Source organism: Triturus cristatus, chromosome 9 (assembly GCF_964204655.1).
Source record: "Triturus cristatus chromosome 9, aTriCri1.1, whole genome shotgun sequence".
Classification (NCBI taxonomy): Eukaryota; Metazoa; Chordata; class Amphibia; order Caudata; family Salamandridae; genus Triturus; species Triturus cristatus.
In genome coordinates this window covers 380,532,885-380,554,801 of record NC_140592.1, presented here as the reverse complement: position 1 = coordinate 380,554,801, position 21,917 = coordinate 380,532,885, and the positions used below count along the sequence as shown (strand labels likewise).

The 21,917-nt window shown below is 50.9% G+C and overlaps 1 protein-coding gene across 7 annotated transcripts in view; it reads right to left on the bottom strand.

Annotated features, from left to right (window-relative positions):
- The window catches only part of BICRA (BRD4 interacting chromatin remodeling complex associated protein), a 464,194-nt gene that overhangs the window by 11,348 nt on the left and 430,929 nt on the right, over positions 1–21,917 (bottom strand). For all 7 annotated transcript variants that reach the window (XM_085625223.1, XM_085625221.1, XM_085625222.1 and 4 more), the window contains one exon: positions 372–520. In XM_085625223.1, the coding sequence (XP_085481349.1) occupies positions 372–520 (149 nt within the window). The remainder of the gene's footprint in view (positions 1–371; positions 521–21,917) is intronic.

Below are 21,917 nucleotides of genomic sequence, written 5' to 3'. Positions count from 1 at the left end.
GAATTCAGAATCCCCTCCCACACTGCCGACCAGAGTGCAATGCAGCAAGATAACTATGAATGATGCAAGTCTGTCTACTTGGGGACTCAAAGCCAGCCAGACATTTAGCATCCTTTAGTGGATGGCCAAAAAACACCAACAAAAACTCCACAAGGAACTGAGGAGATGTATTGTTAATTCAGATACTGATTAGTTGACACAATACCAATCTCTTTCGAATACACAGAATGCAGATTTAGGTGATTCAAAACAACATACGGGTGCATTTGAATTTCTACACATCAAATGAGTAAATGAGTGAGAACCTACATTCATGTGCTAGTTCCCCCTATGGGGCCATAGGCTTAGGGATAGGAGGGAAACCACCTTACCTTTCTGGCAGTCTTGGGAAGAAGGCACCATTCCTTGGTAAACGTGGTAGGGAAGAAGCCGGTGAAAGGCATCTTCAAATGAATGAAATGGCATCTTGTAATCCGGGTGCAGCACTGCACCCTGGTGTTTATGTAACTGCTCCAAGAAGCTACGGCGAAAAAAAGAGACCATGTGTCTGATGACAGCATATTTTAAAGACGTGGGAATTACAAAAATATACATATATTCTTTTTTTTAATAAAAACACATTCTACTATGATGCACAAAGTACCTGCATTGAATATTGTGGATTTGTTGATTACTTTATCAGGAGTTAAACTCTTATGACCCTAGTGGTGCACGTCTTATGTCCAATGCCAAAACATAGTGTATTATAAAATATTACGCCCTTCTTTAAAGCAAACACATAGGGGGTGCGGTTAAGATGGCAGGAGCGTGGCATGCATTTCTCCGCGCCTCCGTGGCCTACCACTGCTAGAAGCCTCTACCTCTGGGCCCAGGACCTAGAGGGGTGATTGCAGAGACTGGGAACTTGGTTTGAGGCAGTTGAGGGTCTGAGGCGCTACCTAGACGATCGTGCACAAGCTCCTCTCCACTCCAGCAGCAACCTGAAGCCCTGTTGTCCAAGATGGCGCCGACCACGCAATGAGAACACTGGCCTGCCACAGGAGTAGACTGTGGCTGCATCGCCTGGAGAGCTGAGCTCTCGGTCGCATCAAACGCATGGAGAGGAGTCAGAGACCAGACTAGGAAGGCTGCCACATCTGAGATCTGAAGGTATAAGAGCAGTCTTGACCTGGATACTTCGCACCTGAGAGGCCTGAAGAGGAAGCGTAGGGTAGCCCAGCCGGGACGTGTGTGACACTGGGAGAGGTTTTGAATACTGTGCGGGGGACACGGAGAAGGTTGGCCGCGCTCCAGGATTGCACGCCACAGAGCGTTGTGAACCCAGAGGACCAGGTCCCCCAACTGTCCAACAGAGACAGACGTGAACGGGAGCTGGTGGCAACAAGAAAGCTTTGTCCTCAAGCCTGAGAATAGCAGCAAACCCTGGGGGTGAGTGTGGGTGGCCCGGCTGCCCTGCAGCAGACTGACTGGGACACTTAAAACACGGCTTCCTCAGTGGATGTCACCGCAGGTGGTCGCACAGTGTAGATGGCCTTTTAGCCCCATCACGTACCAGAAGGGTGCCCTAGCAAAGTCACAGTGCACACGGCCTGCACTGTGACTTTGCTGACAGACAACAGATACAGCTTACACTCACCCTCCTGGGACCACCAAAGAAACTCTCCACCAGAGACAGCAGCCTTGCACAGCCGGATTCGGATGGTTGCATCAGCAGTGCAGCCTGACAGCATGCCAGGCCCTGTCCATAAGATCGACCCACCAATGAAGGAGGGGGGAGATCCCAGGAGACAATACTTGCCCCCACGAGGTGTGCGCGTGTTTGGGGATTGCAGTCTGTGGTCAGTGAGACACCGGCCATCTGAGCTTTAAACGGAAACATGGCATCAGCAAGAGGGAAGAAGGAGCGCTCACTAAAAGACATGCTAACACGCTTGACGGGGGCCCTGTCCTAGGAAGGCTCAGTGATCCACGCCCACTACAGAGGGGAGCGAAGAGTAAGAAACGCGTTACTTACCTGTAACAGCAGTTATCCAGTATTGGTGTCTTTCATAGATTCACATGCCTGAATCATTCCCCGTCGTCGAGACGGGAGCCTCCGGTACATAAAAAAGTAATGTCCTATAGACATACATAGAGAAAAATAGGCCTAAGGGCCTCCCCTTAGTCGCCTATCATAGTCCTTATGTAAAAAGGACCAAACTTCTAGAGCCAGCCAATCAGCTATCACCTCCCTCTAGAACCTTCCTGGCAGGAGCCTCAGTCCCTCAGATTTTCGTACGCACCAAGCTAGGTAGGCGTAATATAGTTAGAGAGAGGCGTGAGTCCTTCCAGGGGAGGCGGGAGGGTTGCATGTGAATCTATGAAAGACACCAATACTGGATAACTGCTGTTACAGGTAAGTAACGCGTTTCTTATCCAGTATTAGGGGTGTCTTTCATAGATTCACATGCCTGAATCAGAGTAGTTAGCAATACATTATGCACATTTCCGATGTAACATGCCAGAAAGGTACTTGAGATAATACACCATTATCATAACAGTTCAAAGCATTGGCATACATCAAAACAGTAAAACAGTAAAGAATGTGCATACCAGGAAGGCGGGTTGTTGGAAGGCTCACCTCACTGGAACAGATGGCGGAGCACCGCCTGGCCCACTGCCGCATCTTTCGTAAGTTCGGCATCCAGGCAGTAGTGTCTGGAGAAGGTATGCGGTGACTTCCACGTCGCCGCTCTACAGATGTCCAAAATCGGCACTCCAGCAAACAGCGCTGCTGATGTGGACATCGCTCTGGTGGAGTGTGCTTCTACCCTGTCTCGCAACGGCCGTCCGGCCCCTTCATGGCAGAACGCTATTGCAGAAGAAATCCACCTTGAGATGCTCTGTTTTGTAAGAGGCATACCCAGCCTTGGTCTGCTGTAGGCCACAAATAACTGTGAAGACTTTCTGAATGCTTTTGTCTTGTCCAAGTAAAACTTAAGACACCGTTTGAGATCCAGAGAATGGAGCGTCCTCTCTGCTGCCGTGGTAGGGTTGGCAAAGAAGGAGCGTAGGACCACCGGCTCGTTGAGGTGAAAGTCTGAAGGCACTTTCGGTATGAACTTGGGATTTGTCCTCAGCACCACCCTGTCCTGTTTGAACTGCATGAAGGGCTCCTGAATGGAGAGAGCCTGCAACTCGCTGACCCTCCTGGCAGATGTGAGTGCAAGTAATAGAGCCGTTTTCCATGAGATGTACTTGATGGAGGCTCGGTGAATGGGCTCAAAGGGGTGCTTCATGAGTTGGTTAAGGACCAAGTTGAGGTGCCAAGTCGGTGGGACCCGTCGGGGCCTTGGAAAGGACCTATAAAGACCCTTAAGGAACTGTTTTACAAGTCTGCTGGACCAGAGAGACGGGCCTTGAAAAGTCCTGGTAAAACGTGAAATTGCCGCAAGATGCACCTTTATGGATGCATGCGCTAGTCCGGACTGTGCCAAGTGCAGGAGATAAGGTAATATCTGCTCGGGTGTGATATGAAGCGGTTTCAGGCCCTTCTCTGAGCACCAAACGCAGAAGCGTTTCCATTTGAGGGAGTAGGTTTTGTTGGTACTGTCCGCCCTCGCCTTTGCTAGCACATCCCTGCAGTCCTGCGGGATGTTCAATTGGCAAAACTCTCTATGCTCAGGAGCCAGGCCGATAACCTGAGCGATTGTAGGTTCGGGAATTGTACTTGTCCTTTGGACATTGTCAGCAGGTTCGGGTGCTGTGTTAGACGAATCGGCGTTCTGATGGAGAGGCGATGAAGGTCCGAGAACCAGTGCTGCCTCGGCCAGTACGGGGCGATCAGAATTAGTGTACAGGGCTCCGCCTTCATCTTCCTGAGGACCCTGGGAATCATCGGGAACGGTGGAAAAGCGTACGCAAATACGCTGAACCAGCCTATGGAAAAGGCATTTCCGAGCGACTCCGGTTGGGGATGCCAGCTTGCGTAGCTTGGGCATTTGGCGTTCTCCCTGGTGGCAAACAGGTCGATTCCTGGGGCTCCCCATTCCGAGAATACGTGTGTTAGTGCACTCTCGTCGAGCTCCCATTCGTGGGAGAGGGATTTCTGCCTGCTTAGGGCGTCCGCAATGGTGTTGTCCTTTCCCGGGACGTAGTCCGCCCTGAGCGTAATCCCCTGGGGAACAAGCCAGTTCCAGATCCTCTGCGATTCGCGCGATAGCGTGAGCGAACGCGTTCCTCCCTGTTTGTTCAGGTAATGCATCGTCGTGGTGTTGTCCGTCCTGACGAGCACCTGGGAGTTCTGGATGCGTGGTAAAAAGGCCTGCAGAGCTAGAAACACAGCCCTCAACTCCAGCAGATTTATATAGAGGCGTTGCTCCTGATCCGACCATTTGCCGCTGACTCTGAGGTCCTGAAGGACAGCTCCCCAGCCCGCTAGAGATGCATCTGTGGTGATCACCAGTGGTGCTGCTGGCAGCAGGAACGGTAGTCCTCTCGAGAGGTTTCTGGTATCCTTCCACCACTCGAGACTCCTGGATATTTGCGGTGTTATGCTTATGATGTCCTCGAACGAACCTGCACTCTGAGTCCACTGGTTCGAAAGAGCCTCCTGCAGAGGGCGCATCCGCAGCCTGCAGTGAGGGATGAGCAGTATACAGGAAGACATCATCCCCAGGAGTGACTTGAAGGTGCGAACTCTCAGGGATTTCCTTGATTGCACCGTCTTGGCCAGGGATATGATCCTGTGTTTTCTCTCGTCTGAGGGAAATGCTCTTGCGCATTCCGTATTCAAGGTAGCCCCGAGGAAGGTAATGCTTCTCGTTGGGGACATCTGTGATTTCTGAAGATTGAGCGTCAATCCTAGATGTTGGAAAAGATTGGTACAAGCGTTGAAGGATTTGGTTGCGCCTACGGCCGTAGGCGCCTTGACCAGCCAGTCGTCTAGGTAGGGGAAAACTTGGTGACCCATTTGACGTAGGAAAGCTGCCACAGGAGAAAGGCACTTGGTGAAAATCCGCGGAGCGGATTTGAGGCCAAACGGAAGGACCTTGAACTGGTAGTGTTGTCCTGCCACTTCGAAGCGTAGAAACTTTCTGTGCCCCTTGAGTATCGGGATGTGATAGTAAGCATCCTGAAGATCCAAGGATGTCATGAAGTCTCCTTCCTCCAGAATGCCTAGGATTTCTTGAAGCGTCACCATCCTGAACGACTGACTCTTTAGGAAGGAGTTGAGTGCTCTGAGGTCCAGGATGGGCCTCCACTTCTTTTCTTTCTTGCGTATCAGAAAGAAACGGGAGTAGAAACCCTTCTCCCTCTGAGCTGATGGAACTCGCTCTATTGCTCCCTTCCTTAACATCTCCGATATCTCCCGGAGCAGCAGCCGCAGATGTCTGTGTGGAGACTTGCGGGGAGGGGTTGCAGGCGGGATGGCAGTAAATTCTAGGGAGTGGCCGAATCTGAGAAGTTGGAGCACCCAACGATCTGAGGTGATGATGCGCCAATTTTTTAGGAAATGGGTCAATTTTCCTCCAATTTGTGAAGAAGAAGATGGTAGCTGGACTGGCTGGAGTAAGCGGTCACTGGCGTCCGCCGGTGCCCCTTTTCTGGTTCTTACCCCTGAAATTGGATCTTCCGTAAGATGATTGTCGGCCCTGCTGTTGCTTTTGCTGGTACTGGGTCTTATTCTGGAACGAATATGAGGACTTATTCTGGAATGACCCTCTGTAGGAAGACTGACCTCTAGTCTTGTTGCCCCGAAAGGACTGGTTCCGCGCCTGTAAGGTTCCAAGCGCTCTAGCCGTGTCCGTGTCCTTTTTAATGGCCTGGAGCGCCTCATCAATTTTTTCTCCGAATAGATGCTGCCCATCGAAGGGCATATCTAGCACCTTCGTTTGCACTTCCTGCCTGAACGATGTTGCTTTGAGCCATCCTTGGCGGCGCAGGACTGCAGCCCCAGCCAGTTGACGGAAGCCTGTCATGGCTACATCTATGGCGCAGTCGATGATCTCTGCCGCCGAAGACTGGCCTTCGGAAAGGAGTGCCTTCACCTCATCCTGTACGGCACTCGGCAGTTCTGCTAAGTATGGGGCAATATCCTCCCAAAGTTGGCGGTTATAGCGCCCTAAAAGGGGCTATGGAATTGGCCACCTTGATGGTCATTGCCGAAGTGGTTGAAAACCTTTTGCCTATTGTGTCTAACTTTCTGCCCTCCTTGTCTGGTGGTGCTGACAGAGGCGAGGATGGGTTTCGAGAATTTTTCTGGGCCGCTTGGGTCACGACCGAATCTGGCTTCGGGTGGCCAGTCAGGCAAGCTGGCGCCGTGGACGGTGCTTTATACTTCTTGTCCAGGCGCGGAATGACCGCAGGAACTGAAGCCGGCGTCAGCATCAACTTCTTCCCCTGGTCCCAGAGGAAGTCAATGATAGGGATGGATTTGGCCGTCTTCTTCGTCTGCTCCTTAAAGTCATGGAGGAAGCATTCGGTTTCCGTCGACTTCATGACCATATGGAACCGCGTCGCAGCCCGTTCCACTAACTTATGAAAACCCCCGATATCCACAGGTGGAGAATCCGCCTGGCGCGGTTGCGGGGAAGGTGGTGAAGATGCTACATAGTCCTCCTGCTCATCGTCATCCTGGTCCGTCAGGTCTCCCTGGACCTCGCCTTCCTCCATCTCCTCAGCCTCCTCATCTGTTGAGTCTATCACCTGAGGTGTCGGCTCGTGGCAGACCTGCGTTACCGGCCGTGATTGCCTTGGGGCTGTCGCTGGGGTGTTTGTAGCTGGCACTGGGACCCCTGCATCCTGTCTTGGTGGTTCCGGGAAACGTTGTTTGTAATCCCTGATAAGGAACTTGAGGTCCTTAACTATTGCCAGAGGGAGGCAGACCATTGGGGTGACCTCCGTGCGGACTTGTTCCTGGACGGGGCGCTCCTGCGCGCCTGAATCTTCCTGCTCCTCGTCCGTGCTTTGGCATTTGACAAACAGCTCGGAAGGGGAAGTAGCCTGTTGGAAGAACTCTTCTTCGGACTCTTCACTCTGCAGGATCTCCAGAGGTAAATTGGTTTGGACCTTGCTTGGAGATGTTGTTTCCGGGGTAATCTGTGGTCTGGAAGCAGATCCTTGCCCAGAAATCGCCGTGGTTTTCCCTCCCACGGAAGACGACGACGTTCCCGTCGACGGCTCGGGTGTCACCAACGGCGTCCCCATCGACGATATTTTCCTCGTCGACGAAGTCCTCGTCGACGATGTGGTCGTAGACGATTCAGTCGTCGTCGATGCCTTTGTCGTCGATGCCTTCGTCGTCGACGCTTCCGTCGTCGACGCGTCCGTCGTCGACGCGTCCGTCGTCGACGCTTCCGTCGACGCTTTCGTCGTCGACGCTTTCGTCGTCGCTTTCGTCGACGATGCCTTGGTCGTCGACATCTTCGTCGACGATGCCTTCGTCGTCGACGCGCTCGTCATCAATATCCTCGTCGCCGACTCTTCCGTCGACGGAGGGCTCCTCGTCGACGAGGTCCTCGATGGGACCATCTTCGTCGTCGACGATGATTTAGACGACGGTTTCAAAAGTATAATAGACGAGATAGGGGTACCTGCAGACGATGATGATGGAGTCGTCGTCGTCGACGAGCGGGCCGACGCCGCTGTGGACGTGGACACCGTCGTTGTTGCTGTGGAGACGTGTCCTGATGGCCTTTTTTGCGCAGAGGATGGTGTCGCAATTTTTGAGGCCGACAGAGTAGGCTTCTTGAAAGTGGGAGAGACTTTACCAGACGCTGAGGATTTCGAAGATCTTGCCTCTGAAGACTTTTTGTGCGTCTTCTTAGGAGGAGCGTCTGAGGGGCCAGGAGATTTCACTCTCGGCCTCTTCAGGGAGACTTCAGAAGCTCCGGAAAAGCTCGCCTCTGTGGACACCACACTGTCTTTGTCCTTGAGCCTGTCCAGCCAGATAAGCAGGCGGCCCTCCCTGTCTCTCAAGGTCTTATGTGGAAAAGACCTACATATCTTGCAGTCCTTAGGGACGTGGTCCGGGTAAAGGCAATACAAGCATAGCTCATGCTTGTCGTCCACATGAAGCCTCTTCTTCCCACATGAAGAGCAAGCCCTGAAAAGGGCTTTCCTCTGGGAGTCAGACATGCCAGGAGTTGTAGATAAAATAAACACTCACTGCAGCAAAAAGAGGCCTGAAGTAGTCAGTGTTGAAATCCTGAAGAAGAAAGTCACCAAAAATCGTGAATAATCTGGTTTGAAAGAAATCCTGAGGAGAACTCAGGCTGGAGACTCCCTAGCACAACGTGCGGTAGAAAATCTGAGGGACTGAGGCTCCTGCCAGGAAGGTTCTAGAGGGAGGTGATAGCTGATTGGCTGGCTCTAGAAGTTTGGTCCTTTTTACATAAGGACTATGATAGGCGACTAAGGGGAGGCCCTTAGGCCTATTTTTCTCTATGTATGTCTATAGGACATTACTTTTTTATGTACCGGAGGCTCCCGTCTCGACGACGGGGAATGATTCAGGCATGTGAATCTATGAAAGACACCCCTAATACTGGATAAGTCTGGCTGACGAGGTTGCTTATGGAGGCGCTCCAAGTTTCCCTACGCAAAAATAACCAAGTAATGAAATGTGAACTTGTACATGACCTCAGGGAGGTTAGGTGAGATCTGGCGGAGGTGGGCGAAAGGGTGTCCACAATCAAGAACAATGAAACCAGGCGGGGAGAGGAGATCGAACACCTACAGCTAGAAGTCCTACGACAGCAAGAGCAACAAGCTGCACTACAGGCTCATACCGAAGACCTAGAGAACTGCTCACACAGAAACATACACGGGGCACCGAATGGGAATAAGGGTGCGGACATCTCGGCCTACGTAAAGGTTCTCTTTCTCCGAGACGTGCAGCTAGAGGTCCACAGAGTGGACCTTGTGAGGGTTGGAGGAGGTAGGCCGCCTGGCATCCTTGCCTGCGTTCACAATTTCCAACTTCAAGAGGCCATCTTGCACAGATCAAGAGACGCGCACTGTACAATTCCAGGGACATAAAATAGCGTTATACCAGGACTTATCTGCCTCTCCAGAAAAGCATGGCCTTTCAGCCAGTTACAGAATTTCCACCTGCTCCACCTCATTTTTTTGCTGGGAGGACTCACCTCAACTCAAAACCCTGGAGGAGGCCTGCTGACTCAAACATCCCCAATGAGGTAAGGTGGGGGTCTCGCCATGCGGTCCCTGCAAGAACAAAAAAACAGCGCAACCAATGGCAGAAAGCTGCAAAATCGCTTAGAGGCCTCCGCCCAGACCCCGAAACTATAGCCTTGGAGAGTCAAGGACAGCCTCTCTGGTGACCGGGAGAGAAAAGAACCGGATTAAGATTCGTCCGGGAACTGCTGTTGCTAAGGATTCCATGCCCAGATGTTGGGACTGTGTTTGACTCTGGTGTCGTGGCCGGCGGGGAAGCAGATGACTCCGCTACACACCATTGGATGCACTTGCTTGGAAGTCCCCAGATAACCACCGGAATAACTTGTCTTTTGTTTGTCTCAGTTTATGTTCGGGGTTTATGTTGGTTTTCATACTACGCTATAGAGATTCAGGAGCACGCAAGCCCCACTTTTCACACAACCAGACTGCTAGTTTTATACAACGCTCACACCATATGCCGTCCACACTACTACACTTGGACATACACCAGAGTTTTTACCCTGTTATACCCTTGCCCACAATGATGTGAAGATTATTACCCTCAACATGAAAGGGTTTAACAGACCAGCCAAACAATAGGCGACTGTCTTATCTAGAACATACTGGAGGGAATGTTTGCCTACTACAAAAGACACACTTGGCTCCCTGCGACTGGCACAGACTGAAATTGCGCCACTTCTCGTACCAGTATTTTTCATCCAACCCTACAAAGAAAGGTGGGGTTGCCTTACTCTTCTCCCGCTCCTTTCAAAGGGAAGATTGGGGGCAAAGTCACAGAACTACGAGGGCAACTGCTAGCTTATCAAGTCCAAATAGGAGACCTGGCCTTAACTACAGCTTCCATATAAGCTCCTGATCATAATCAGAAACAATTTTTAAAGTGGGCCATAACAGACGTTATCCCCAAATCGGACAGTCGTGATGGGGGGGATCTCAATTTAGTGATGAGTAATGACCTTGATGGATCAGCACAGCATTTTCACCAATCTGGAGCACACCCTGGCTTCTGGAGGTTGGATTGAGCGACCTGTGGCATTGGCACAACCTGTGGCGGTTGAGCAACCACATACCAGAGTCTATACCTTTTACTCACCTTGCCCATAAAACACATGCTCACATTGAGAATTTTCTGGGCACCCAGTGTGTGCAAATGCAGATCACAGCAGTTCAGATTGAACCTAGGACTCTGTCCGACCATGCCTCCTTGATCCTTATGCTTCAAGTGATCCCTCCAGAACGGGCCAGGCGCTCCCGGTGGCTGCGGAAAAGCTAGTTTCATCGCCCTTACAGTCCACAAAATCACACAGACCAATACTAACTTCCTAGCAGCTAACGATACAGATAGCACTTGCATAGTCACCTTATGGGAGACACTGAAGGTGGTCATTCGGGGGAGCTCATTGCTAGAACGTATAGTTTCTTACCTGTCGGTGTAGTTTTGCAGCTTGAAGACTTTCTGGATTCACTATGCTGTGCATTATTCTGCCATCTAGTGGTTGGGTCTGGAATTGTCGTATTTCTTCTCTCTTTTTTTTTTATCGTGGCCCAGGTGGCTCCCACCTTTGGTCGCCATCTTCGGATTCTTTTTTCTTTCTTTATTTTCTTATTTAATCCTTTTAAAGTCTTTTCACCTTCTACCCCCCTTTTATCCTCCTGTCTCATCTTTCTGGCGGAGGAGGGTGGGTTCGCTAGTGAATCCAGAAAGTCTTCAAGCTGCAAAACTACACCGACATGTAAGAAACTATACGTTTTGCAGCGTGAATCTTTCTGGATTCACTATGCTGTGCATCGACTTTGTAGCGGTTTCTCCTCATAGTGGTGGCTGGGTGGAAGATGAGCATTGGTTACTGAAAATGTGTTGCAAGACTTTCTGTCCCACTTGCGCTTCTTTGTTCATTTTAATATCCACACAGTAGTGCTAAGCGAACGCATGCACTGAAGACCATGTTGCCGCTTGGCACATGTCTTGGAAGGTGTGTTTGCTAGAAACGCAATTGTTGCTCCTTTCTTCCTTTTGAGTGAGCATGAACTGCTCCTTGTAATGGCTGAGCAGCCTGTTTGTGGCAGAGCAGAATGGTTTGTGCAATCCATGGTGTAATGGTATTTTTGGTAACAGGTCGTCCCAAAAAACTGCTGGCGAAGGATACAAAAAATTGCTTTGTTTTTCTGCATTCTTTTGACCTTTCCAGATAGTGCATCACTGCCCTCCTGGCGTCCAGTGTGTGTAAGGCTCTTTCTGTGCTCGTGGACGGTTTTTTGAAAAAACGTGGTATTTGAACTGTCTGGTTGATGTGGAACTTAGACACCACCTTTGGCATGAAATGCGGGTCCGTTCTCATGACAATCCTATCACTATGTATTTGTAGGTAGGGTTCTTGGAGCGTTAACTCTTGCAATTCACTTACTCTTTGTAGTGATGTGCTAGCCACTAGGAAGGCTGTCTTTAGTGTGAGCATATGCAGTGTAGCTTTGTGAATAGGCTCAAATGGTGCTTTCATTAGCTGTGTGAGCAGTACATTGAGGTTCCATGCTGGTGCTGGCATTCTGCCTGGAGGCGCGATCCTTTTTGCACATTCTAGGAATCAGTTTACCACATGTGATGTGAAGAAACTTTTCACTGTTTCACTGTTTCCCCTCTTGTGTAAGCCACAATTGCCGCTAAGTGGACCCTTGGGGACGTGTAGCCTAGCTTATTTTGCAGTAGATGCGTCGAGTATCTTAGTACTGTTGATTCCTTAGTAATCTTTGTTTGCAGATTTTCTCTAATGCACCATTCCATGAATCTCTTCCACTTTGCTATGTAGCACTTCCTTGTGGTCGGTCTTCTTGCCGGTAATGTGAGGTGTGCAAACTCTAGGTCCTCAGGAGCCATGCACCTAGGCTGAGGCTTTCTGGTTCTGGGTGTAGTACTCTTCCGTTTTGCATTGTTAGCAAGTCCTTCCTGGCGGGGAACCTGTGTGCGTGCGTTTGTGACATCTTCATGATTTGTGAGAACCATGTTTGCCTGGCCCATTGGGGTGCTGTCAGGATGAGCGTCATGCTGCTGAACCTGCACTTGTTCAGCACTCTGTGTAGTAGTGGTATTGGTGGAAAAGCGTATGCAAATGTCCCTGACCAGCTTATACATAGCGCATTCCCCAGGGACTGTTTGGACGGTATTCTGGATGCGAAGTTTTGGCATTTTGGTGTGTTGCAAAGAGGTCTATTTGTGGAGTCCCCCATTTGTGGAATACCTTCTGGATTTCCTGTTGGTTGATCTCCAATTCGTGGGATGCTGACGTCTGTCTGCTGAGCCAGTCTGCCTCTACATTGTCCTTCCCTGGTGGGTGTATTGCTAACAGGTCTATCTTTCTTGGGATTGCCCATCTCCATATTTCCTGCGCTAGCCGTGAGTCTCACTGACTGTGTCCCTCCTTGCTTGTTGATGTAGAACATGGTAGTTGTATTGTCTGTTTGTATCAGTACTCTGTTCCCGTACAGCAGTTTCTGAAAGGTCTTTAAGGCTAGGAACACTGTCTTGAGTTCTAGGTAGTTGATGTGCTTTATTGCATCCTGATGTCCCCACAACCCCCTTACTTTGAGGTTGTTTGTGTGCGCTCCCCACCCCTTCTGGGAGGCGTCTGTTGTAATGGTTACAGTTGGAGTTGGCTGTGTGAATGATCTTCCCTGTGCTAAGTTCTTCTGGTTCCACCACGCTATTTTTTGCTGTACTCTTTGTGTGACAACCACTAGATCCTCCCAACTCCCTGTCGCTTGTGACCATTGCTGCTGGATCCATTCTTGGAATGGTCTCATGTGTAGGTGAATATTTGGTACCAAATGTATGCATGATGCCATCATCCCCATCAGTTTGCTCACAGTCCTCACTGTCAGAGCTTGCCCCTTGCAGTAAAGACGCGTCTCCTTGCATATAGCCAGAGTCCTCTTTGCACATGGAATCCCCGTGCAATGTATGGTGTTGATTTCTGCTCCTAAGAACCTCTACAGTTGTTCTGGTTCTATTGAAGTTTTCTCCCAATGGATCGAAAAGCCCAGTTGGGCCAGCGTCTGTATCACTATCTCTATGTGCTTCCTGCACCAGTGGTATGAGCTTGCTTTTACCAGCCAGTCGTCGAGGTATGGGTATACATGTATCTCCTTCCTCCTTAAGTGTGCTGCTACTGCCGCCAGACATTTTGTGAAGACTCTCGGTGCTGATTTTAGTTCGAAAGCTAGCACTGTGAACTGGTAGTGATTTGTGCCTATTGTAAACCTGAGGAGGTGTTTGTGTTTGCTGTTGATGGGGATGTGCAAGTAGGCGTCCTTTAAGTCTATAGTTGCCATGTAGTCTCCTCTTTGTAGTTGAGGTATGACCTCTTGGAGGGAGGTCATCTTGAACTTTTGAGTCTTTATGAACTTGTTTAGGAATCTGAGGTCTAGGATTGGACGTAATGTTCCGTCTACCTTTGGTATGAGGAAGTAGGTTGAGTATACCCCTTTGTTCCTTTGTTTTTGTGGCACAATTTCTATGGCTCTTTTCTTTAGCAATTCTCTTGCTTCCTCTCTCAAGTTTGTCAGCTCTTTTGTTGTGCGCACTCTGACCTTTGGCCTTCTGTTTTGCGGTGGCCTTTCCAGGTCTATACAGTACCCATATTGTATGAGGTTTAATATCCATTTGTCTGATGTTATTTTCCTCCACTCCTGGAGGAAGTGTCTTAATCTGCCTCCTACCGGTGATGTGTGTTGGAGGAGCTGTTGAAGTTTTAGATTTTTCGCTGGTTTTTGTCTGGTCTCTTTCTGCACTTCCTGAGGTCTCATCCAGGAGTGCGTTGTTTCTGCTGGTGAGTCACTTTCCTGCGGGAGGCGAACTTCCCCTCTGGCCGTTACTCCTTCCTCGGCCGCGTCCTCAAAAGGATTGTCCTCGGGGCTGGTACTGCCAGTTTTCCTGCTGCTGTCCTTGCTGCTGTCCCTGGTTACCCCCTTGATAACTTTGCTGGGTGGTTTGGTGTGTTGCCCCAGGCTGATGATTTCCTCTGCCTGTCGGTCTCCTGGAAGGTGTTCCCCCTTCTCATACCTCGAAACTGCAGCGCCCCCATAGATCTAGCTGTTTCGTTATCTTTCTTCAGCTGGTTCAACTTTTCATCAACTGGTGCTCCAAACAGTTGTTCCCCATTGAAGGGTGTGTTGAGGATGTTGTTTTGGACCTCATTCTTGAAACCAGAAATTCTTAACCAGGCATGTCTCCTTTCTGTGATCCCCCAGCATCATCTGCCTGCTCGATGTCTCTGCTGCGTCCAGGGCTGACTTTAAACATGTATTAGCCATGTTCTTCCCCTCTTCTACTAGGTGGCTTGCTCTTCTCCGGTATTGTTCTGGTACGTGCTTGAGGAGTTCTCCCACTTCTTCCCAGTGCTGGTATGCGTGTCTGTTGATGAGCGCATTGGAGTTGGCGATGCGATATTGTATGGCTGCACTCCTTTCCCTCTCCCTACCTATAATGTCCATGCTCTTGCTTTCTTGGTCTTGTGGAGGGCCAGAGTTTGTGGGTATATTTGCTTTTTTCCAAGCTGTGGATGTAATGATGGAGTCGGCTGGTACTGACCCTCTGATGTACATGGGGTCCTTCGAAGAATGTTTATATTTTTTCTCTGCTCATGGAGTCACAGCTCTACACATGGCAAGCTCTTTGAATGCCTCCTTCCCCTGGTCCAGCACACTTGGGAGCATGGGCAGGACCTGGCTTTTAGTCTGTGAAGGCAGCAAGGTCTCCAAGAGGAAGCAAGACTGGGGTTTCTCTTCCTCTAACTGCACCCCATACGTCTCAGCCGCTCTTTTGATGACTTGATTGTAGATCCCTATGTTGTCCGGCGGCGAAGGCCTCGACGGATATGAATCTACGCCCTCTTCCGGTAATTCGGCGTCGAGATCTTCCCACGGCAAGTCTTGAGCATCCGAAGAAGTCGACTCTTGGTAAGTCTCATCGTATTCCCCTTCGCCTGTCCCGTAGTACATGTCCTCTTCCTATTGCTCTCCAGGTTCAGGTGTGTTCGGCGCTTCTAATTCCTCTACGCCCTTTCCTGTTTCGGGTGTAGTCTTCGACGGTATGCTGTAGAATTTTAGCTTTTCGTCGAAGTCTTTCTTGCGTTGCAAGATGTTAGCCATTTCGGCCTTGAGCCTCTTTCTCTTCTTCTCCATCTCTGCCGCGCGATTGGCTTCGAAGGCCTTGACCTTCCTCTTCGCGGTTGTCGAAGTCGAAACCTGTCTCGGGCCTTTGCCTTTCGACGTCGAGGCCTCTTTTTCGTGGCTGCTCTTCGGCGCCTTGTCTTGGGATTTCGCCGTCTGGGGGTCCTTCTCAGAGGATCCGACGGACTGTTTGTCCCTGGATGCAGTAGTCGACGTCGAGAGCTTCAACAGCCCTGCTCCTTTCGAGGACTTTGGCTCGCTTTTGCAAGTATCAATGGAGGGTTTAGGGTTCGACAACTCTTACCTCCTTCGATGTTTTCTTTTCGACCTAGACGACCACGACATCTTCTGGTCCTTCTGCTACGTTGTCTTCCTCACCGCTGGAGAGTCCCAAATCTCGTAGCGATGGGGGCGTCCCCTGCATGTGATAGTTTGCTCTTCTCTGTCTCTCCCTTACTCGGAGTCTCTTCGGGGTGAACGCTGCATAGGCGTTGCAGTCCTCGCTTTGCTGGTCGAGCGGCAAGCAGAGATTGCAAACCGGGTGTTGGTCCTTTTGCGCGTACTTGTGGTGGCCGTTTCCGCAGAATTTGAACGGAGTCTTGTCCATCACCGCGCCCAGGGAGCCCCCTGTATGTGCATTCTCCTTCGAAAAACGTTGAATTCTTCGAAGTTCTCTAAACTGTAGTTGTTTCTTCTTACTTGGTCTCCGGTGTCTTCCCCGGTGATATGTTCCAATCTTTCGTCGATTCTTCTCTCCAAAGTTCCTGGAGCTCCTTCCTGTTGATCCAGACCCAACGGCGGAAAAAAGAATCTGAAGATGGAGACCAAAGGTGGGAGCTTCCAGAGGAAGCACGTCGATGTAACGAAGGACACCAAATGGTGGTATGTCGACGCCCACCTGAGCCACGAAAAAAAAAAGAGAAGAAATACTACAATTCCGGACCCAACCACTAGATGGCGGAATAATGCGCACCATAGTGAATCCAGAAAGATTCACGCTGCAAAACTTGAAGTAGAGGGATGGGTAAGATCATAGGAAGCTAGTCATAAACGGACAGGGCCCGCGGATCTGGCAGCTGCAGGAGACTGCAAGGGTGCAGCTATTTAGCCTAGATCTAGACAGCGTAGAATATGAGCTGCTCTGCTTACAACACTCCTTCTAGATGAGGGGGACAAATGCGTCAGGCTCATGGCCAATAAGTAGTAAGCTAAGTGCCAGTCTTAGATGGTGGATGTACTTCTTCGGTCGGATGGTAGTGAAGCTACAGAGGATATAGCAATAGCGTCCACCTTTAGGGATTTCTATATGTCCCTCACCGACTGACACCCCAACAGGCAGTCTCTCTTGATCAGCCCATTCGCATAGATTAAGTCGTTGCGGCTACTGCAAGGCAGAAACTTCTTAAATCCCCAGGGCCGGATGGCTTCTTTGACCTTATTTTTCATAAAACATTCTGCCAGGCACTAGCCCCTAGTCACCACTTTTTAACTCGCTGGCGGACACAGGCACCCACCCACTGGAAAAGACAAACAGCAGTGTGGCTCATATCAGCTCATTTCACGTGGCTCGTACGGACCCATTACACTTATAAACATGGATGCAAAATTTCCCACCAGCATTAGTGCAGCGCGATTAAGCCCCCTTATGCCAGTTCTGGTAGATCCTGATCAATCCAGGGTCATCCCCAATCACAAGGGAAGGGAATCATCCATCTGGTAGATTAAGCAAAACAACCTCGGCAGGAAATAATGCTTTTAGCCATCAACGTTGGAAAAGCATTCGATCTGGAATATTAATCATATTTAGACCCAATGCTGAACCATGTCAGGGATAGATTTCCTGCCTGGATTCTTAGCAGTGATGACGAGCTTCGAGCAGCAATACGGGTAAATGAGTGCTTTCAACCCCTTTCCCAATCGACAGACACAATACAGGGCTGCCTACGGTCAACCCTTGTTGTTAGCCCTGTACATGGAAACTATGGCGCAGAGGGTTACGGACGACCAGCGCATTATTAGAGTGTGGCTTGGGTAGGAAGAGCACACCATCATCCTTTATGCGGAGAAGGTTATGGTGGCGCTTGAAGACCCTTTGTGAGGCCGGACGGCCTTCATGGATTAGCTGGGGCATTTTGGAAGGGTCTCTGGTTTTCACATCAACCTCCAAAACTCGCAGGCTCTCAACCTCTCGGTCACAACTCCTGTACAGGAACAACAGCTCGCCCGATACGCAGCGTGGGCAGACTCATCAGTGTCATACCTCGGAGTGCTGATAGCTTCCACCATATGAAATACAGTGGCCACCAATTACTGAGCCATACTTTTGCAGTTCCGTATGGACCTAGCTCAGTGGAAGTACGACTGCCTGACATGGCTTGGAAAGGACCATGCTACCAATTGCTTTATTCTTGTTCCACGTTCTGCCTCTGATGCCCCCTGGGGGCATGCATCAATTTCTCCAGGCTGAAACTAACCGCTTTGTTTGGGAGGAATGGAGGCCATGTAAGAACTGCGTGCAGATTTACCATCCAGCCCGAGAGGGTGGTCTGAAAGTTCCTAGCCACCTGCACTACCACCAGGCAGCGCAAAGTTGATTCCTGGTGGAGTGGAGCCATAAGGAGTCTGAAAAACACTGGTGCTTTATGGCTAGAGCGAGATAAAATCTGTGGAAAATACCCTGGTTTACAAAAAAACGGCGGGCATGGGGTTGTACTCCTCTCCTGTTGCCAGAGCCACCCTCTGAGTTTGGGATTGGGTCGCCACTTGGAAGAATTTGACCGCGTTCCCCTCACAGTTGACGCCTATCCTGGGAAACTTGAGTTTACAATGGGTCTTCACCCTACAGCATTTGCAGTCTGGCAGGTGGCCGGCTGCAGATCTATTAGTCACATGTTTGACTCTGAAGGGCACATTCCCTATGAGCAACTAAAAGGGGACTATGGCCCGGCAGAGGCAGAATGCCTGTGTTATTGGAAGATTCGACACTGGGTAGAAACTACAGCTAAAATTGCATCTTACTGGTAAAGGACGCCTGCTAGACTACACAGGGGAAACCCCAGTCGCAGCACGAACTGCTGAAGAGGCTGTGGTGCTCCAAGAACCTTACTTCACTTTCTACGGGGCTGTCCGAAACTCAGACGGTACTGGGATACAAAATTGTGATGGACACATGGACTATGACACACAGCTGCAACGATTTCCAACATAGATTATCCTGTGGCGCTCCAACCCTTTGACCTTTGCCCTTAAATCAAAGAAGGGACAACACATTTGTGCAGCGCTCCAAGTGATTCTTTCGTATTGCAGGGTGTGAAGAAACTCCTGACGCATTGCGCTTGGCTATACAGAATGAACAAGTTACTTACCTTCGGTAACGATGTATCTGTAAGAAACATTAGTTAGTTAGATTCCTCACCTTAGAATATCCCCAGGCGCCAGGCTGGATCCGGAAAGATTTTGTCAGCAATACCCTTTGCACGTCGCTAGGTGTCGTCTGCGGCTCCATGTCCGTCGTCTGCGTCGTGCGCAGGAATGACGTCATCGGAGTACTTAGACACCGCCCTCGCGCGCTGACGTCAGTTCTTGTACATAGTTTTCCGCGTCAGGAACGCAGAGCCATGCAAGAGACCGACACTGGTGCCAAAAAATTCTAGGGCCCGGAAAGGGATAACCTCAACCCTAGATATCGGTTTCTTACAGATACATTGTTACCGAAGGTAAGTAACTTGTTCATCTGAAAGAAACACGTTAGTTAGATTCCTCACCTTAGAATAGATACCCCAGCAATACCAACCCCGGTAGTGAGTCTGCGAACCAAGATCACACCAGAAAGTCCTGGAGAACAGAACAGCCAAAGAAGCCGTCTCTCCGGACTTGGCTGTCCAGGCAATATTTGCTTGGCAAACGTGTGCAGGGAGGGCCACGTTGCTGCCTGACAAATGTCCTGCAAGGGGACTCCCCGACCCAGGGCAGTGGTCACCGAGTAGAATGGGCCCTCATCCCTACAGGAGGTTCCTTTTTAGCCAAGGAATAACAAGCTTTGATACACAATACGACCCACCGAGAGATGGTTCGCTTGTGTACCGCCCTCCCCTTCTTAGCGCCCACGTAGCCCACAAACAGCTGGTCATCCACCCGGAACTGCTTGGTGCGGTCCAAATAAAAGGACAGCGCCTGTTTTGGGTCCAGACGGTGGAGCCTCTCTTCCTCTTTCGAAGGATGGGGAGGCGGAAAGAAGGTGGGCAACGTGACAGACTGCCCGATATGGAAGGCAGTCACCACCTTAGGAAGAAAGGAAGGACGAGTCCGGAGAACAACTTTGTCCGGATGGACAGAAAGAAAAGGAGGCTTAGAAGATAGAGCCTGGAGCTCACTCACCCTTCTAGCAGAGGTGATGGCAACCAGGAAAGCAGTCTTAAGAGTGAGAAGACGAAGGGGGCAATTATGAAGTGGCTCAAAGGGAGCGCACATCAGATATGTCAATACCAGGTTCAAATCCCACTGAGGCATTACGAAAGGGACAGGAGGAAACATGTGAGTAATGCCCTTTAAGAAGCGAGAAACAACAGGGGATTTGAAAAGAGAAGGCTGATCAGGAAGCCGTAAGAAAGCAGAGATAGCAGAAAGATAACCTTTTAGGGTGCCCAGAGCAGAGCCCTGCTGGGCCATGGAAAGAAGAAAGAGGAGAACCTCAGAAAGAGGGGCGGAAAGGGGATCCACAGCCTTTGCTGTGCACCATGCCACAAATTTGTTCCACCTGTAGGTGTATACCGATTTTGTGGAGGGACGCCTGGCAGCCAGAATCGCATCGCAGACTTCAGGAGGCAAGTCAAATGGCATCAACTGTCGCTGCTCAATCTCCACGCATGGAGGTGGAGACTGGACAGGTTCGGGTGGAGGACCGTCCCCTGCTGCTGCGACAAAAGGTCCTCCCGAAGAGGCAGTCGTATCGGGGGATTGATCGACAGACTGAGTAGCTCGGGATACCAGTACCTTCGTGCCCAATCCGGAGCAACCAAGATGACTTGGGCCCGGTCGCGCCTGATCTTCTTCAGCACTCTGGGCAGAAGTGGTTTGGTGGAAAGGCGTACAATAGACTGCAACTCCACTCGTGACGAAAGGCGTCCCGAGCGAGTGCCGCCTTGGAAACTCCAACGCACAGAACTGCTGACATTGCGTGTTCTCTTCGGTGGCGAATAGATCTAATCAAGGCTCTCCCCACTGCCGAAAGAGGCCTTGCGCCACGTCCGAGTTGAGACGCCATTCGTGATCCATCATGCACGGGCGACTGAGTTCGTCTGCTCTGGCGTTCAGAGAGCCCACCAGATGTTGAACCACCAGGGTGATGCCCTGATGTTCCAGCCATGTCCAGAGGCGCAGAGCCTCCTGACAAAGGGTCCACGACCCCACCCCGCCCTGTTTGTTGCAGTACCACATGGCAGTGGTGTTGTCCATGAACACCTGCACCACACTTCCCCGGACAGAGGGAAGGAATGCCTTCAGTACAAGTCGGATTGCGCTCCGCTCCAGAAGGTTGATATGGAGCCGGGACTCCGCTGGAGACCAGAGGCCTCTGATCTCCGCCTCCCCCATGTGGCCCCCCCATCCCAGGAGGGACGCATCCATCACTACTACGTGCTCCAGTTGGGGTAGGGAGAGGGATCTGCCACTGACCCAATCGCGGTCCATGAGTCACCACTGCAACTGTCTTGCAGTGCCCTCCGAGATCAAAACATGGTCGGACAGGTTGCCCCGATGCTGGGCCCACTGAAACTTCAGGTCCCACTGCAGAGCCCGCATTCACCACCTGGCATGATGCACGAACAGGATGCAGGAGGCCATCAGCCCCAGAAGCCGCAGCACCAACCTGACCGAAACCCAGGATAGAGGCCGAAAGATGGGAAGCAGAGCCTGAATATCCCGGACTCGCTGTTCCGGAGGATAAGCCCGGAACTGCGCAGAGTCCAGAACCGCCCCGATAAAGAGGAGCGTTTGGGAGGGACTCAGATGCGACTTCGGCACATTGATGGAGAACCCCAGCAAATGCAGGAGGTCTGCCGTAGTCTGGAGGTGGGAGACTACTTGCTGGGGCGAGCCCGTCTTCAACAACCAGTCGTCGAGATAGGAGAAGACTGGAACCCCTGATCTGCGCAGATGAGCTGCGACCACCGCCATCACTTTCGTGAACACCCGAGGGGCACTGGTGAGGCCGAAGGGGAGCACGGTAAACTGAAAATGCTCCTGACCCACCGTGAACCGCAGGTATCGCCGGTGGGCCGGCAGGACGGGGATGTGGAAATAAGCGCCCTGCAAGTCCAACGCTACAATCCAGTCTCTAGGGTCTAGGGCAGCCAGAACCTGAGCTAAGGTGAGCATCTTGAACCATCCTTCCGGAGGAAGGCGTTGACGCTCTTGAGGTCCAAGATAGGGCGTAGGCCCCCTTTGCCCTTCTTGAGAACCAGAAAGTAGTGGGAATAACAACCACGGCCTACTTCTGGACCAGGAAAGCACTGGACGGCCCCTTTGGCCAAGAGGGCCGCAACTTCCTCCTGTAGAAGATTCAAGTGATCCCCCGA